This window comes from Hibiscus syriacus, unplaced genomic scaffold, assembly GCF_006381635.1.
Source record: "Hibiscus syriacus cultivar Baekdansim isolate YM2019G1 unplaced genomic scaffold, ASM638163v2 tig00110206_pilon, whole genome shotgun sequence".
NCBI lineage: Eukaryota > Viridiplantae > Streptophyta > Magnoliopsida > Malvales > Malvaceae > Hibiscus > Hibiscus syriacus.
The window spans coordinates 2,223,351-2,242,488 of NW_024062627.1; the positions used below are offsets into that span (position 1 = coordinate 2,223,351).

The window sequence follows — 19,138 nt, forward strand, 5'->3', positions numbered from 1 at the left end:
GTTTTTAAAGAAGACAAGAGATCCCCCCAGTAATAGAACAAAGCATGATTAAGAAGAGGAGGCACAGGATCATGATCAGAAGAAGTTGGGATTGTAGCCGTTGCTTGAGGTGGCCAAGATGTAGTAAGCAACAATATGGCCAATGGATCCCCAAGTAAGAACATCGACGATGTTGAATCCCACAGGATCGTTGGACTTGAGAAGGCTAACATACTCCTTGGCTCGCGTGTCTCCAGCCTCGAAGTGAGTCAACCCATTCTGCTCAGGCACTTGCTTGGCAACGTTTTCCCTTTGGAAGTTGAAGAACACAAACCTACCCAAGAAGAGGGAGAGTGCGGTGCTGATGCTTATCACAACTGGGGCATTCAGCTCTGCTTTGATGGCAAACCTGGCACTTGCTGTTGCGATGGATGTGGGCTTGGATGAGGACTTGGCCTTGCTGAGGGGTCGGAGGCCTTGGAACGAGATGGTGGAGGGGGCGAACTGGTGGCTGCCGACGCCGTGCTTGTTTTGGACGGTGGAGAAGACGGGGGTGAACAAAGCTGACGAGGCTGCCATGGTGCCTGCGCTGAAGAATGTGGATAGGGAGAAACTAAAATGAGATGAGATGATTTTGGGGGGAAATGTTGTACATAAAAAATCATATAGGAAAAATAAGTGGTGGTAGGAAGAAGGAAGGAGGAAGGAGAGTGAGGATGAGATTGGAGAAAGATTTTGAATGCCTACCTGCCTTTCTTTCATTGGTTTCCTTTGGATAACGCATCTTTCCTTCCTCCCATGTCACAGCACACCACAGATTTTGGATGCCCCTCATTTGAACTTGCGCATAAAATAATGTTTAAAAGGTCTAAGATTAAAAAATTTTGTTGGTTGATTTTAATCCAAATATTTTACTTTGAATTTAAAGTAAAAATAGATAAATATATTTTCCGATTTTTATTATTTACACTCATATTATTTATACAAAACGTTCAATATATCACCATCTTACAAAATCTAAACCTGTGGTAGTGGGATCGAGTCCTACGGTAGGCAATTTATAATTCTGACTGCCGAAGTCTTCCACGGAAGCAACCTGGCGTTGGAGGCACCCTACTACCTTACCTCTCCCTCACCCCATTACATATGGAAATAAGGTCAGCTAATTTATTTTATACAAAATCTAAAGTTCTTTTGTTCAATTAAATGTTTCTTAATAATTTAATTAGGTACTTGAACTTGATTTTACGGTTCAATTTGATATCTAACCTTTTTTTTATCCAATTAAATGTTTGAACTTGACTTTTAAGTTTAAATTGATATCTAAATGTGACTTCACAATTCAAATAAATAATTTATCGTAAGCACTAATTTAAGTTAAAAAATAAGACTCTGATATTAATTTGAACTAATATGTCAAGTTCAAGTCACTTATTAAACAAAAAAAAAGTTTAGATATTACATTGAATCTTAAAACAAAGTTCAAATACCTAATTTGACAAAAAAATTATGTATAAAAAATTACACTGACACGGTTCTATTATAGCAATTACACACATAGACGATTTTTTTTTAAATAAGTGATTTCACCACGACACGGTTCTAATCTTTCGATTATTTATTTTTTATTACTTTGTTCAGTTAGTGCTAACGGTATGGTTTTACAATCTCTTTATTTCCAACATTTTGGAGTATAAATATCCCGTTTATAGGATGGTTGGTCGTAGGTCTAAGATTATTATGTATGTTAAAAGGCTGAAAGACTGTGTAAATTGACTGCCAACTATCAAAGGTCAAAGATTAAGGAGTATAAACTCTAATGATGGAGGGTGGTTTGAAGATGGCGTAAATTCTCTAAGGAACTTCTAAAAGTTCTGCTCAAAAGATAAAGTTTAACGAAATCTTTATCAACGGAATTTTGATTTTTTTAAGGGTCTTCTCCGAAGTTATAACAATTGCATAGCAATAATCAACATCATCTAATTCAAGGCATAAGTTTGATGAGTTTAACATTTTGCACAAAGTTCTGCAAATATTCACTTGGAAAAAGTTTCCTTACATTATGAAAGGTAAAAAGAAGATCAGCACACATCAATTGAATGACAGCATTGGAAGCTCCATGGAGAGTAGTATAAAATCTATAATTATCAAGCACAAGAATTTCCTTCACTATGATTATCCAACAATAAAGAGAGAGAGAGAAAAAAACCCAAGGCATCAGATCTGGAAGCTAATGAAGATTCATGCAATACTCCATAATAAGTAAAACTGAAATAGAGGGAAAAAGAAAGAACCTTTCTTGGTCTGAAGGAGGTTCCTTGCAGTTGCAGAGGAAGATGTTAAAGAAAGGAAAATAGCATCTGCATAGGCATATGAGAAGGGTGAGAAATGGATTTAGAAGCTATACAAAGAATTTGTTGGTGAAATACCTGAAATTGAAGTGGAAGCAGAAAAACCCAAGAAAAGGAAGAAAACTGCAAAGCAAGAGAACCATTCATGTGTCCCCAATAATATTACTGTTTTTTCCCTTTAAAGAGTCCAAGTTTTTTTTCAAGAAATATCTTTAAAGTTTCATCTTATTAGTATAATGCTAAAAAAATTGATAAAAATAAGTTGCAATAGAAGATTTTATAAAAAAATTGTAACTTTTTATGATGGAAAGAGTAACATTTTAAGTTGAAATCGAAAATGTTATAAATTTGTATAACTTTTTCGATATAAACCCTAAACCCCTCGCAATGTAATTTTTCGATTACAACCGAAAATACTACAAGTATAACTTTTTCGATATAAACCCTAAACCCCTCGCAATGTAATTTTTCGATTACAACCGAAAATACTACAAATTTATATAATTGTTTAGGTTGAATAAGACAAATTTAAGTTGAAAACCACCTTGAATTAGACTGACAACAGGACCATTGATCTTCTTTTTCTCTACTTCGAATTACCAGAAAATAAATAAAAAATAATAGAGGAATCAATTCAAAAATTGATTTATTTTTCAAAAATCAAATAATCATAAGTCTTAAATAATGTGAATTTAAAAATTTACCTATTTTCGATACATCAATTATGATTTATCAATCTTCATCCGGTTTTTTTTCAAAATGATAACATAATTAAATATTAAATATTTATTTCGATAAAATATCTCATCATTTTAAATGAAAAAAAGGTTATAATTTAAATACATAAATGAGAAGTAATTAATGTACCTTTATGTTTATAAAATAAGAGGGAAGACTACATAGAAGAGAAGAGGGAGTGTTATTTAGTAATGATTGGAATCGATAATTGGTATTATGAAAGTAATATACATTAATTGTTCAAACTCGAGATTTATAAAAAGAAAAAAAATATTTCCTCTTATCTGTAAAATTATTTGACAAGTGTATTGATCACAAATTTTGACCAAAAATACTAATAGTAGTATGCATTGTTGGATTATGGTTTTTAATTGGTAAAAAAAGGTTATAGAGACAAAATGAAGGACATTCAAGTACAGGGGCTGATTATATTTTGACCTTTTAGGATACACGTACATCAGTAGGAGAAGTTTTAGAGAAGCTACCTTGTCTTTGCATTCGTTTTATTGTATCATCACTGAAATCGTATTTGCACAATTTATCTGAATTTAGTTTGGGTTGAACCTTGGATGTTGGAAATTTAATAATGTTGTTTTGCTAATGGTGGTTTTGTAATGTTTGGTGCAGGGCAAGGCTAAAGATATTGAATTGAAGGGACACACTGATAGTGTGGATCAAGCTGATCTCATTGCAACTGCATCTGGTGATAAGACTGTTCGTCTATGGGATGCTCGAAGTAAGTGAAATGCTGTTTAATGTTATTGTTTAGAAGACTTAACTGTAAAGGGAGAGACTTCTATAGCTTGTACATCTCTTCCATGATTCTTATGTTGACTCCCAGCAAGCAGAACTTGGCGGGGAGAATATAAATATCACTTATAAACCTGACGGGACACACATAGCCGTTGGTAATAGGGTATGTTCTACTGTCTTATGTCATTTGGTGCACTTCAAAACATCTGTGGCTGGGAACTTTTTACAAGCACTTATTTTTTGTAGCGGTAGAGCAGTTTTTGTTCCCATTGTTTCATCACGATAATGAATTAGTTTATCATTGATCTTATTGTGCTTTATTCTCTGAAGGATGATGAATTAACAATACTGGATGTTCGAAATTTAAGCCGATTCACAGGCGCAAGTTCAATTATGAGGTACTTATCAGTTTATGCCGATACTTGCATTAGAGGCCTAGTTTTAGAAGGTTTAGATTTTACATAAAACACAAACTTGACTATTATAAAGTAGGAACCACATTTAAGTGCGCAACGCATTCACTTAATCAAATTGTTACTTAAGCTGTGTAATATCATCAACATTTTTTGGCCTAACCATGAGAAGCAATATGAAATATCATAAAAAGCTTTTGGCCTTTACTCGGCTAACTCTTTGGAACTAATGGCTAATCATGGGATGCTGTAGCTTTAGCTGTATGATTAAAAGGATGAATAAAATTTCTATTATTCTAATTCAGTGGTCGAGTCATACACTTCTTTTTCAGGTAAATGAAATTGCTTGGAATATGACCGGAGACATGTTCTTTTTGACAACAGGAAATGGTTGGAACAATTTCTTTGTTAGCAATTATGCTTCTCTCTTTCATTCAAAAATTGTTTATTATTATGCCTTAGTTTAAAGGTAGATGTTTGTATTCTCCTTGTTGATTGTTCTTCTTCTCAGGTACTTTTGAAGTACTTGCATACCCATTAGACCAATTGACACCCTCATGGCACATGCAGCTGGCTGCTACTATATTGCAATTGATCCAACAGGAAAGTTTGGCCTAAATCTCTCTTAATTTCTAAGCTTTGTTGCACCTTGACTTTATTGGATGCCCATCCTCATTTCTTTATGCATATATCATGTAAGAGTAAATCTGCAAATCTGGATATATGTACTGTCTTTAATGTTTATATATGTCACGTTTTTCGTACATGCAAGGTTATTTTTGTGTATTAAATACGCGGTATTTGTGGTCAGCCATCAATGAATATATATTTTTTCTTTCATTGAGATGATAAATGTTTCCAATAAATCCATCTCTATTTTATGGTAGATATTTTGCTGTTGGAAGTGCTGATTCCTTAGTCAGCCTTTGGGATATATCAGAGATGCTTTGCGTGCGAACATTTACTAAGCTTGGCTTGAGTATTTCACCTGACTTTGGAACTTTGTATTAACTTTGGTCATATTTGTCATTGGCATGAAATAATTAATTTGTGTTCCTGCAGGTGGCCTGTCCGGACAATAAGCTTCAATTACACGGGCAACTATATTGCCTCTGCCAGTGAAGATCTATTTATTGATATAGTATGTATCAGTTGTACTCCCTTATCGGTAAAGACAGTTCATAAAAAATATTGTAATCAGTTTGTGCTGTTGTCTGCAACAGTCCAATGTTCATACCGGCCGAACCGTGCATCAAATTCCTTGTCGAGCTGCCATGAACAGTGTGGAATGGAATCCTAAATACAATTTACTTGCTTATGCTGGTGACGACAAGAACAAATATTCAGCCGTACCGATGAAGGCGTCTTCCGGATATTTGGCTTTGAAAGCAGTTAAGTTAATGGTGGAGTTCTTATAGCTCTTGTTGAATATTTTTGGAACCAACTGTACTTAGATTTAAGTATTTTTGGATTTGTAAGAACATTTTCATTTTCTTAATCAGGAACTTAGGATGATGCATAGATTGATTTTAAAAAATAAATAAATGAATGAATGATTTGTTTTATTATTTGAGTCGTAAAAGAATTTCTTGTACATCTAGAAGAGCACACAAGTCGTGGTGCCATTGAAGATCACAAATAGCATCTCTTTGATAGTAGTATACAAGATCTCAGGCTCTTAAATTGAGGACCAGTTGAATGACTGAAGAAGGTTTATAGAATCGCCTCTGCTCTGCAACACCGTAGTGGTGTCTTCTTTGACCTGCTGCTAGTAATGGAGTTCATAGCTCCCAGCAGGTTTTAAATAAATCATTATCGGACCAAGATGCTTCATCCCCAATGAAGACCTCTGTGAACAAATTATCTGGTATCAAAACCCCAATAAAAGTGTTTAAAACGGCACCTTCTACATTGGAAGCATTTTCACAAGTCGTATTAGATTCCACAGAGCATGAACTTGCAGACCAGCAAAGCCAAACCGGAGAAGCAAACAAGTGCAACAGTGATCAGGTACTGAGAGCACCATGTTAGGGGCTTCCATTTAATCTCAACGCTCGAGCTCTTCATCCTCTTCCCAATGTGAGGCTCTTTTGACAAATCGAAGCTTTCCCCTTTCATCCTCAGCTCCTGAATGCACCTCGTGAGTACTCGGTTATCGCTCCGCTCCCTCTGCAACTGCTTCTCCACTTTCCAGTACCTGTAAAGCTTGACCTGGACCAAAAACACAAACACGAGTGAAGTCGAGAGCGAAACAATTGATGGCACCCACCATTTCCCGCAAGTGCGGTGGTCTTCTGCACCGACGGAAGACGTGAACAAGATGTTGAAGAAAAGTCCAAGGAAAATGACAAAGAAACAACACAATTGGAAGATCTCTCTCTTGATGGAGTCGAGCCTGGACTCTTTGAGAACGATCCTACGACCAAAAAGGTCTTCCTCTCTTTGCCATAACTTGAGAAGCAAGAGATGGCCCGGACTCCGAGAGATCTCCATTAATGGATGGTTTTGGATTGCAGAGATGGTGGCTAAAGCACATGAGAGCTTCTGTTGACGCTCTTCATCTACAGGGATTTCTACAATGTGGGTGTCTGCCATTTCGGCCATGACCGAAGAAACAAATCACAAAATAATTATAAATAAAAATATAAATTAAAAGAATTTATGCTATCAGAGAATAAATAAACGGAGGATTTTCGAAGATGAAATGAGATGAGATTAGAGAGATGGAATACGTTTTGTTGAGGCAAAATGGAAGGAGGCTGTGATATTTAAAGTGCTTTCTCCAAAAAAAAAAAACGCGTGAGATTGGCAACGGTAATATTTTTGATATCCCAACGGTCAGATTTTCTTTCCGCTAATTCACATACTTGGGCTTCGTAAGAGAGAACAAGGCCCAGCATTCTAATCCAACCATTCGGCTTATTTATTTATTTTTTATTCAGGCTTACTTTCCCACTAGTCTGGAGTTGTTATTTATTATTAAAAATCACATCATATTACTTTAATTATTAGTTTACGTTGGAAAAATAGAATAATTTAATTTCGGTGATATTTTCAAGAAACTGAATTTTAATTTTCGTTTATATCCCGCGTAACTTTTTTTGCTTTTTATGAAGAATAAATAAGAAGGATTGTTTATAATTTAATTCGAGATTTGATAATATATATTATAAATTCTAAATTTAATCTTAATCATATTCAAAGGAGAGCGGAAAGGACGACACTAGGGGAAGGAATGGAAGTAATCCTAATGAGTCTATAATTCATAACCAAAAGAAATATGAGATAATAAATATAAACAACTTGACCAACCGGTCAGATATACTTGTTCAAGATTTGATAACAATTAAGATAAAAAAATATTTTAATTGTTATATTACATTTTTAATTAACTTTTAAACCTGATAAATTAAATTTTATTATGCCATTTAAAATTTTACCTTTTTTAAAATATAGTTATTAAAAAAACTTAATTTGCTCGTTTTATAAGTAAATAAAAGACTCAATTAAAAAATAATATATAAAATGTACTATTTTTCTAAATATAATTTTTTTTATCAAAGTAGATATTTGAAGTATTTTTTCATATAGGTATTTAAAATATTTTGAATCAAAATAAGTTTAGGAATTTTAAATAAAAACACAATATATTTTAAGTGTCTAATTTAATAAAAAAATATCTAAACAAAAGTTATAAATATTTTAAATATTGATTTTGACTAAAAATACTTTAGATATTTATAGAAAATGACATATTTTATATATTTATTTTTAAAATAAACCTAAATAAAAATATCAAATTGAAGAGATAATGTGAAGTTAATTATTCAGTGGACCAATGGATGCCACGTTTACTAATTGAAATTGATTTGTCAAATGTAGAGACAAAAAGGACCCCCCCCCTATTCCAAAAGCACACGTACAATGATTGTTACATGCAAATCTATATATCTCAAAATGAAACCTAAACTTCTTAGTCAGAGAAAAAAATTCAGATATTTTCACCTTTTAAATTAAAATTCAAGTCAAATTTATTTAACAATTAAACTTCAAATCAAATTAACTTAACACAATTAAATTTAAAATGAATACATATATTGTATGTAGGGGTGTGCAAAATTACCCGAAAAAAAATCGGGTAATTTTCTTTTAAAAAATACCCGGTCGGGCCCGGATCACAAAAATTGTTTTTTCCGGGTACCCGGTCGGGTTAACTTGTTTTTTCAAGCTTTTCTGCACTGTTTTTTCTTGAAATAATCATTCTCAGACTTATGAATACTACATTTGTGCTTATTGTGCTAACAATGATCACGTCCAAAAGGCTCTTAAAATTAGAAAGGTAGGATGTTAAAATATTATTTAATTTGCATTTTGAAAACTTTGAATTTGAAATTTGGATTTATGATTTACTATTATTATATATTTATTAATATATTATATATTAAATTAAAGTAAACAACTTTTTTTTAGATTATTTTAAAGTAACACCGGGTATCCGGGTATATATAATATATAATTTATTTATATATAAAAAGTTAATAAAATTAAAGTAAAAAACTATTATATATTAAATTAAAGTAAACAACTATTATTTTAGAACATTTCAATATGGGATTTTTTTATCTAACATAATATATATATTAAATTAAATAATTATTTTTAAAACATTTAAAAAAACTAGGTATCCGGGTACCCGAAAACCGGGTACCCGGAACATCCGGGTCGGGACACGGACCGAGAAATCAATGACCCGGATGTTTCGGATTTGCACACCCCTAATTGTATGTAAGTAAATAGATAGATATGATTAGGGCTATAAATAAAATGATACATATCGCAAGGTACTCGAGTTCGATTTTGTTAATATTAGAATTGAATGGATTCGACTCAAGCTTGGACTCGACTTGGGTTTCGTAATGAATCAAAACGAGTTACTTAATACCCGACTTGAAAGTCCGTGAGCAACTCGAAAAAATAATATATTAATTTTTTTATTTTTTTATTAAATTATTAATAATATTAAAAATTATATGTTTTTAAAGGCAATATAAGGTTTCCATGTACTTGGAGTTTGAGTTTGAGCTTTAATCGAGTTAAGTTTGAGAATGTTCCGAGTTTGAGTCGAGCACAGGTAGTTCTTCAGAAGTCCAGTTGTTAAGCACGAACCTCAACGGTAATGGACGGATTCCAGATCGATCTATCAACATCCTCAACATCATCTATTGTTATAGCATTGATAATCAAGTCTTTCTGAGCTTTCTCCAAATCTGATAAGGTCATCATTGCTTCTCCCTCAAACATATAGCCACCAGACCTGAATGTGTCGTGAAAATGAGAAAAAACCATTGGTTCCCATTAAACCTCTTCTCCAGTTAATATCGCCTCCTTTCTTTATTGGCACCTATGAATTTCCTTCCTTCTTTGTTGATGATTGGGTTGATAACCCAACCCAAAATTATCAAGCTTGGTAACAGGGAAAATAGGGTTGATTTTTCCTTATAGAGAGCTCCCGAACCCTCTCCCTATCCTTGCACCTCTTCCAAAGGTTTGCTCAATTTTTATCTTGGTGCATTCTGAAAATCTTGGTTTGGAAATCTTACTCCCTTCAACTACGAATATGGCATTGACAAACTCCAATGAGCGAAACGAACATTCCAGAGCTTTCTCATCTACATTGATGTACGGGGCATCGGTGGTCATGCTTGCCACTATGTCTTCTTCAGCATTGATGATTATAAAAGTTCCGTCAATAATAAACTTAACTTTCCGGTGGAGTGTTGATGGTACTGCCCCAGCTTGATGAATTCATGAACTTCCTAAAAGGCAATCGTACGAAGGCATAATGTCCATCACTAGGAACTCTATGTTGTAAGTGGTAGGCCCAATAGTTAGTGGTACTTCAATTTTGCCAAGCACCTCCCTTTTCGTCGCATCAAATGCTCAAACCACACTTTGGCATGTTCTCATGTGGGAAGCATCCATTGGTAGCCTTTTAAGAGTGACTAAAGGCATTACATTAAGGGCATAACCATTGTCGATTAGTACAATTGGTAAAGCATGCCCCTTACAATGAGTGGTAATGTGTAATGTTTTTGCCCGACCTCTTCCCCCGGACGAAATCTCATCATCAGAAAATGGGATAAGATTATCAACTTGGATGTTATTAACCAGTCGGTCCAGCTTATTGACTGGTACGTTCTTTGGCACAATGTTTGATTCAAGGCCTTCAGTAGTGTCTCTCTTTGTGCCTCCAAACGTAGTAGTAAAGCCAATATTGAGATACGAGCTGGCAAGCTATATAACTGTTCCACAACGTTGTATTCACTGTATTTTAAAAACTTCAAGAACTCCACAACTTGTTCTTCTTTTATTAGCTCATTAACTGTTGATTCGTCTCCTTTAAATGGCTAAAGCGTCCTCTGGGGTAGGTTATACTTCTGAGGGTAGCACCTCTCACTTATAGTAGAATGCCCCACTTCATTGACATCTTCTTTTATAACACTCACTTGGCATTCGTACTTCCAGGGTAATTGCTTACTATCTTTGTAAGGGAAAGGTATTGGTGCCACTATCACCACTTTAGCTGGTACCTTGTCTGCCATCTTTGCTTTTGGGGTAATTATCAAAGGGCGGCCCGTACCGTATCCCTGTTCAGATGCATCTCTAGTTGCACAAACATCTTCTTCTGGAGTGTCCTTGTTTTCTTCGTAAAATTCTAGCTCTTTTCAGTCCATTATTAGCTGGAGCAAGGCTCTAAATTCGACACATTCTTGCACATCATGTTCGTCCTCATTGTGATAACGACGATGACTGGCACATTTACAATCTGATGTGCTAGGGTGCGGTGCAAGAAATCCCTCATTTATCATTTGCCTCCATACCCAAGCCATAGGTGACTTCACTTTGGAAACTTTGGTCATGACATTCTTGCCTTTTTCCTCAGTAATTGCATTAATTCCAGTCTCTTGGTGATTAGGTAAAGGATTCTGTGCAACATTGGGTGACTCTAGGTTATTGAAATGAATCCAGCTCTTATTGCGCATCCTTTGAACAATCCTCTTAAAGGCGAGGCAATTTTCAATAACATACCCCGGGACACCACCATGATATTCACAATATGTATTTTTATCATACCACTTGGGGTATAGGGGTTTTAAAGGTTCTACTGAATATGGTGACACCGCGTGTGTCAAAAAATTGCTAATAAAGTTTTTTATAAGTCATGGGAATATAATCGAAATGCTCATTCTCTTTCTTTCCTTGGTTGCCTCAAATCTTGTCTAGAAGTACTTGACGATACAATTGCAGTTAGTTTTGATTTAGAGATCGTAACACTTTTTATAAATATTTTTTTTATCAAAGTAGATATTTGAAGTATTTGTTTTTTTTTCATATAGGTATTTAAATTATTTTGAATCAAACTAAGTTTAGGTTTTTTAAATAAAAACACAATATTTTAAGTGTCTAATTTATAAAAAATATCTAAACAAAAGTTATAAATATTTTAAATATTGATTTTGACTAAAAATACTTTAGATATTTATAGAAAATGACATATTTTATATATTTATTTTTAAAATAAACCTAAATAAAAATATCAAATTGAAGAGATAATGTGAAGTTAATTATTCAGTGGACCAATGGATGCCACGTTTACTAATTGAAATTGATTTGTCAAATGTAGAGACAAAAAGGACCCCCCCCTATTCCAAAAGCACACGTACAATGATTGTTACATGCAAATCTATATATCTCAAAATGAAACCTAAACTTCTTAGTCAGAGAAAAAAATTCAGATATTTTCACCTTTTAAATTAAAATTCAAGTCAAATTTATTTAACAATTAAACTTCAAATCAAATTAACTTAACACAATTAAATTTAAAATGAATACATATATTGTATGTAGGGGTGTGCAAAATTACCCGAAAAAAAATCGGGTAATTTTCTTTTAAAAAATACCCGGTCGGGCCCGGATCACAAAAATTGATTTTTCCGGGTACCCGGTCGGGTTAACTTGTTTTTTCAAGCTTTTCTGCACTGTTTTTTCTTGAAATAATCATTCTCAGACTTATGAATACTACATTTGTGCTTATTGTGCTAACAATGATCACGTCCAAAAGGCTCTTAAAATTAGAAAGGTAGGATGTTAAAATATTATTTAATTTGCATTTTGAAAACTTTGAATTTGAAATTTGGATTTATGATTTACTATTATTATATATTTAATTATTAATAATATTATATATTAAATTAAAGTAAACAACTTTTTTTTAGATTATTTTAAAGTAACACCGGGTATCCGGGTATATATAATAATATAATATTATTTTATATATAAAAAAGTTAATAAAATTAAAGTAAAAAACTATTATATATTAAATTAAAGTAAACAACTATTATTTTAGAACATTTCAATATATGGGATTTTTTTTATCTAACATAATATTATATATTAAATTAAATAATTATTTTTTAAAACATTTAAAAAAACTAGGTATCCGGGTACCCGAAAACCGGGTACCCGGAACATCCGGGTCGGGACACGGACCGAGAAATCAATGACCCGGATGTTTCGGATTTGCACACCCCTAATTGTATGTAAGTAAATAGATAGATATGATTAGGGCTATAAATAAAATGATACATATCGCAAGGTACTCGAGTTCGATTTTGTTAATATTAGAATTGAATGGATTCGACTCAAGCTTGGACTCGACTTGGGTTTCGTAATGAATCAAAACGAGTTACTTAATACCCGACTTGAAAGTCCGTGAGCAACTCGAAAAAATAATATATTAATTTTTTTATTTTTTTATTAAATTATTAATAATATTAAAAATTATATGTTTTTAAAGGCAATATAAGGTTTCCATGTACTTGGAGTTTGAGTTTGAGCTTTAATCGAGTTAAGTTTGAGAATGTTCCGAGTTTGAGTCGAGCACAGGTAGTTCTTCAGAAGTCCAGTTGTTAAGCACGAACCTCAACGGTAATGGACGGATTCCAGATCGATCTATCAACATCCTCAACATCATCTATTGTTATAGCATTGATAATCAAGTCTTTCTGAGCTTTCTCCAAATCTGATAAGGTCATCATTGCTTCTCCCTCAAACATATAGCCACCAGACCTGAATGTGTCGTGAAAATGAGAAAAAACCATTGGTTCCCATTAAACCTCTTCTCCAGTTAATATCGCCTCCTTTCTTTATTGGCACCTATGAATTTCCTTCCTTCTTTGTTGATGATTGGGTTGATAACCCAACCCAAAATTATCAAGCTTGGTAACAGGGAAAATAGGGTTGATTTTTCCTTATAGAGAGCTCCCGAACCCTCTCCCTATCCTTGCACCTCTTCCAAAGGTTTGCTCAATTTTTATCTTGGTGCATTCTGAAAATCTTGGTTTGGAAATCTTACTCCCTTCAACTACGAATATGGCATTGACAAACTCCAATGAGCGAAACGAACATTCCAGAGCTTTCTCATCTACATTGATGTACGGGGCATCGGTGGTCATGCTTGCCACTATGTCTTCTTCAGCATTGATGATTATAAAAGTTCCGTCAATAATAAACTTAACTTTCCGGTGGAGTGTTGATGGTACTGCCCCAGCTTGATGAATTCATGAACTTCCTAAAAGGCAATCGTACGAAGGCATAATGTCCATCACTAGAAACTCTATGTTGTAAGTGGTAGGCCCAATAGTTAGTGGTACTTCAATTTTGCCAAGCACCTCCCTTTTCGTCGCATCAAATGCTCAAACCACACTTTGGCATGTTCTCATGTGGGAAGCATCCATTGGTAGCCTTTTAAGAGTGATTAAAGGCATTACATTAAGGGCATAACCATTGTCGATTAGTACAATTGGTAAAGCATGCCCCTTACAATGAGTGGTAATGTGTAATGTTTTTGCCCGACCTCTTCCCCCAGACGAAATCTCATCATCAGAAAATGGGATAAGATTATCAACTTGGATGTTATTAACCAGTCGGTCCAGCTTATTGACTGGTACGTTCTTTGGCACAATGTTTGATTCAAGGCCTTCAGTAGTGTCTCCCTTTGTGCCTCCAAACGTAGTAGTAAAGCCAACATTGAGATACGAGCTGGCAAGCTATATAACTGTTCCACAACGTTGTATTCACTGTATTTTAAAAACTTCAAGAACTCCACAACTTGTTCTTCTTTTATTAGCTCATTAACTGTTGATTCGTCTCCTTTAAATGGCTAAAGCGTCCTCTGGGGTAGGTTATACTTCTGAGGGTAGCACCTCTCACTTATAGTAGAATGCCCCACTTCATTGACATCTTCTTTTATAACACTCACTTGGCATTCGTACTTCCAGGGTAATTGCTTACTATCTTTGTAAGGGAAAGGTATTGGTGCCACTATCACCACTTTAGCTGGTACCTTGTCTGCCATCTTTGCTTTTGGGGTAATTATCAAAGGGCGGCCCGTACCGTATCCCTGTTCAGATGCATCTCTAGTTGCACAAACATCTTCTTCTGGAGTGTCCTTGTTTTCTTCGTAAAATTCCAGCTCTTTTCAGTCCATTATTAGCTGGAGCAAGGCTCTAAATTCGACACATTCTTGCACATCATGTTCGTCCTCATTGTGATAACGACGATGACTGGCACATTTACAATCTGATGTGCTAGGGTGCGGTGCAAGAAATCCCTCATTTATCATTTGCCTCCATACCCAAGCCAGAGGTGACTTCACTTTGGAAACTTTGGTCATGACATTCTTGCCTTTTTCCTCAGTAATTGCATTAATTCCAGTCTCTTGGTGATTAGGTAAAGGATTCTGTGCAACATTGGGTGACTCTAGGTTATTGAAATGAATCCAGCTCTTATTGCGCATCCTTTGAACAATCCTCTTAAAGGCGAGGCAATTTTCAATAACATACCCCGGGACACCACCATGATATTCACAATATGTATTTTTATCATACCACTTGGGGTATAGGGGTTTTAAAGGTTCTACTGAATATGGTGACACCGCGTGTGTGTCAAAAAATTGCTAATAAAGTTTTTTATAAGTCATGGGAATATAATCGAAATGCTCATTCTCTTTCTTTCCTTGGTTGCCTCAAATCTTGTCTAGAAGTACTTGACGATACAATTGCAGTTAGTTTTGATTTAGAGATCGTAACACTTTTTATAAATATTTTTTTTATCAAAGTAGATATTTGAAGTATTTGTTTTTTTTTCATATAGGTATTTAAATTATTTTGAATCAAACTAAGTTTAGGTTTTTTAAATAAAAACACAATATATTTTAAGTGTCTAATTTAATAAAAAAAATATCTAAACAAAAGTTATAAATATTTTAAATATTGATTTTGACTAAAAATACTTTAGATATTTATAGAAAATGACATATTTTATATATTTATTTTTAAAATAAACCTAAATAAAAATATCAAATTGAAGAGATAATGTGAAGTTAATTATTCAGTGGACCAATGGATGCCACGTTTACTAATTGAAATTGATTTGTCAAATGTAGAGACAAAAAGGACCCTCCCTATTCCAAAAGCACACGTACAATGATTGTTACATGCAAATCTATATATCTCAAAATGAAACCCTAAACTTCTTTACTTAGTCAAAGAGAAAAATTCAGATATTCTCACCCTTTTAAATTAAAATTCAAGTCAAATTTATTTAAAAATTAAATTTCAAATCAAATTAACTTAATACATTTAAATTTAAAATGAATATATATATTGTAAGTAAATAGATAGATATGATTAGGGCTATAAATAAAATGAGACATATCGTAAGGTACTAGAGTTCGATTTTGTTAATATACGAATTGAATGGATTTGACTCGAGTTTGGATTTAACTTGAGTTCGTAATGAGTCGGAAAGAGTTACTTATTACACGACTCGAAAAGTTCATGAGCAACTCGAAAAAATGAATATTTTTTAATTAATTATTAATAATATTAAAAATTATATGTTTTTAAAGGTAATATAAGGTTTTCATGTACTTGGAGTTTGAGTTTGAGCTTTAATCGAGTTAAGTTTAAAAATGTTTAGAGTTTGAGTCGAGCTCCGACTTTTTATTTCAAGTTGAACTTGACAATTTAAACTCACTAGCTTTCGAGTCGAGTTAAACTCAACTTTAATCTTTTCGAGTTTAGTCGAGCTCAACAGTACTTAAGTTCTCTACTTGTTTACAACCTATACATATTATGATTGAATAATTATTATAGTCGACTAGTTTTACTGAATTGAGTGTAATTTAATTTCTAAAAGACTAATTATTCATGTAATTATTCATAATGATTTTCAAACTTCTTTTTTATTCAACTTTTAATTAGTAGTAACTAAATTGTATGTAATTATACTTTTATTAATCAAATTTGTATAATTTTTTACGTTACGCGAGAGTACAATTATTATCCTAACAATTATATATATATTTTTTACAATTACTCAATGATACTGCTTAGTTTAGTTTAAGTTTCATTTTGGTACCCGTCATTGAATACTTAACGGTGATACTGACGTGTCATCATAAGATAATGTCACATCATCATTGGAAAAATGACACGTCATTACTTATGTTAATTTTTTAACGATGATACCAAATTGAAACATAAACTAAACGTTAGGTATGATTTTAAAACAAAATTGAGTTTGAACACTAACGGAACAAAAATAATAGTTATGTACTAAACATATAATTTACCATATAATCTAAGCCCACAATGATGGAACTAAGCATAGCCCTCCCCCGCTTCTTCTATGCTTGGGAGAGCCCTCCCCCACTTGTTCCAAAATTTGTGCGTATTCACATTTTAAAATTCAGTTCATGTTTCACTTGCACTTGTTTCATATAAAATATCAAGGGAAAAGTAGTACTAAAAATAGTACAATAAATAATATAAATAATATAAATAAAAATTTGATTAAATTCAAACCAAGTATTTGTAAATTAACTTACGTGATAATCTAAACCATTTAAATTGAATTATTGATTTGAAAAATAATTAAATTCAACTCAAATATTAAACTCTCAAATGTAAAATGATTAAATATTAGACAAAGTAAAGATATATTAGGATGATAATTTTTCATGGATTTCAGCTCGATCTTATAGGGTCATTTTTTGTTGAAATTTGAGGTTAGATCAAATTCTGATTTAGAAATAAAAAATATTTGAATTGATTCATCATGAGATAATAGTAAAATTGCGTGCGTGCGTACGCGCGTGCGTGCGTGTGCGTGTGTTTTATACAGATTTAGGAATGTTGGATGAGTGAAAATAGATGACTGAGATTGACTCGTTATTTTTTTCAATGAATATATTCTCATTTCTTACTGTTAATCTTATCTATCTATTTTCACTCATTCAATGATCTTAAATATGTGTAAAACTAAAAGAATTTTACATTGTGTAACATATTTCGATCTTATCTCATATATATATATATTCAATTAGATCCTTATTTTATCGAATAATATTTTTATATTTGAATCAAATCAAATCGAATATACTTTTTCAAATATTAGATAAATAATATAATATTTAAATGAAATTCAAGCCAACCAACTTGACATATCTGAGATGGATATAAAAATAATTGTGATTTTGAAGACAATACATTTGTAGTACTTTTTTCGAAATTAATTGAATTAATCGACTGAACTGAATTAATTATATTAAACAGTCGACCACCGAAATTAATTTGGTTTGGAAACAATTAATGGTATTTCAACATTCGTTTAACGAGCAATTCAACTCAAAATTGATTAATTAACTGAATTAACAAAAATATTAAATATTAAATATTATATATATTAAATACATATGTTAAACTCAAATCCATAATTAAGACCCAACTATTTTTTAGTCACATTTGACCCATTAAATTGTCATGATCTAATTAAATTTTAAATCAAATAAAAAACCCTATAATTAACTCAAATTAGTCCAACTAAAAAAATTATAAAAAGATTCGATTCAATTAATGATTAAAGAAAAAATTCAATTAATTCAATTTTGAGTAATTTTATCGGTTCGGTTGCCGACCGTTTGAATACATCTAGTTGTATAATAATCGGAATGATAAAGCAAAACATTCTAATTATAAAGCGAGAATTAGGGGTGAGCGTTCGATCGAGTAAAAAAATTCGAGTTGACGAGTCATATTTTATAACTCAAACTTGACATTTTTTTCCGAATCGAGTCGAGTTTATAAATTTCTATTCAAGTCAAGTTTTCGATTCTCTGTTTAAATTTAATTATAATATTTAAGAATATTATATTATGATTTTATTTGATTCCAATTTAAATGATTTTTTTACAACCATATAAAGTCGAGAGACTCGACTCAAACTTGAAAATTCATCCACTAATTATAAAAAAATTCGACTTATTAAAATTGTATTTTATAACTTGATTTGATCTTGATTTTTTTTAATCAAATCGAGTTTATAAAATTAAATCTTGAAGCAATTCAAATTGAGTGTTTTAGGATCAAATTGAATAGAAAAATTAATTTTTTAATCGAATCGAATTATGATGGATTTGACAATATCCTCATATGTTAAGTTGCCATGTAAAACTCAATTAGAGGGGCCACTACCATTAAAATATGTGCGTACACAAAACAATAACAATAATAAAACTATATTTTCATATGTAATGGGGTAAGGGGAGGTAGGGTAGTAGGTTGTCACTAACGTCAGGGTTGAGAGCAACTTCCGTGGAAGACCTCCATCAATCAGAAAATTAAAGATAAAGATAAAATGAAATGTACGTATAAATAAATAAATAAATACATAGTTGAACACTATTCATATGCAGTCTTCATATACATGTCTGTAATGTGAAGTAATCCCTGTAAATAAATTTTTGCACTAAAATCTCTGCATATAAACAGAAACGTAAGA

At 32.5% G+C, this 19,138-nt stretch overlaps 2 protein-coding genes and 1 pseudogene across 2 annotated transcripts; 1 reads left to right on the forward strand and 2 right to left on the reverse strand.

Annotated features, from left to right (window-relative positions):
- Window positions 1–2: 2 nt before the first annotated feature.
- Window positions 3–596, reverse strand: LOC120219558 (photosystem I reaction center subunit V, chloroplastic-like). The gene has a single exon (XM_039216384.1). It carries the CDS (start codon window positions 556–558, stop codon window positions 76–78), a length of 483 nt encoding a protein of 160 aa, XP_039072315.1. The 5' UTR covers window positions 559–596; the 3' UTR covers window positions 3–75.
- Window positions 597–3,466: 2,870 nt separating this feature from the next.
- Window positions 3,467–5,662, forward strand: LOC120219277 (annotated as a pseudogene).
- Window positions 5,663–5,771: 109 nt separating this feature from the next.
- LOC120219556 lies at window positions 5,772–6,871 on the reverse strand. The gene has a single exon (XM_039216383.1). The coding sequence runs from the start codon at window positions 6,836–6,838 to the stop codon at window positions 6,170–6,172; it is 669 nt and encodes a 222-aa protein (XP_039072314.1). The 5' UTR covers window positions 6,839–6,871; the 3' UTR covers window positions 5,772–6,169.
- Window positions 6,872–19,138: the final 12,267 nt, after the last annotated feature.

What these genes read in the sequence shown, in the direction of transcription:
- LOC120219558 (XM_039216384.1), bottom strand. Translation starts at nt 558, where the DNA reads ATGGCAGCCTCGTCAGCTTTGTTCACCCCCGTCTTCTCCACCGTCCAA.
- LOC120219556 (XM_039216383.1), bottom strand. Translation starts at nt 6,838, where the DNA reads ATGGCCGAAATGGCAGACACCCACATTGTAGAAATCCCTGTAGATGAA.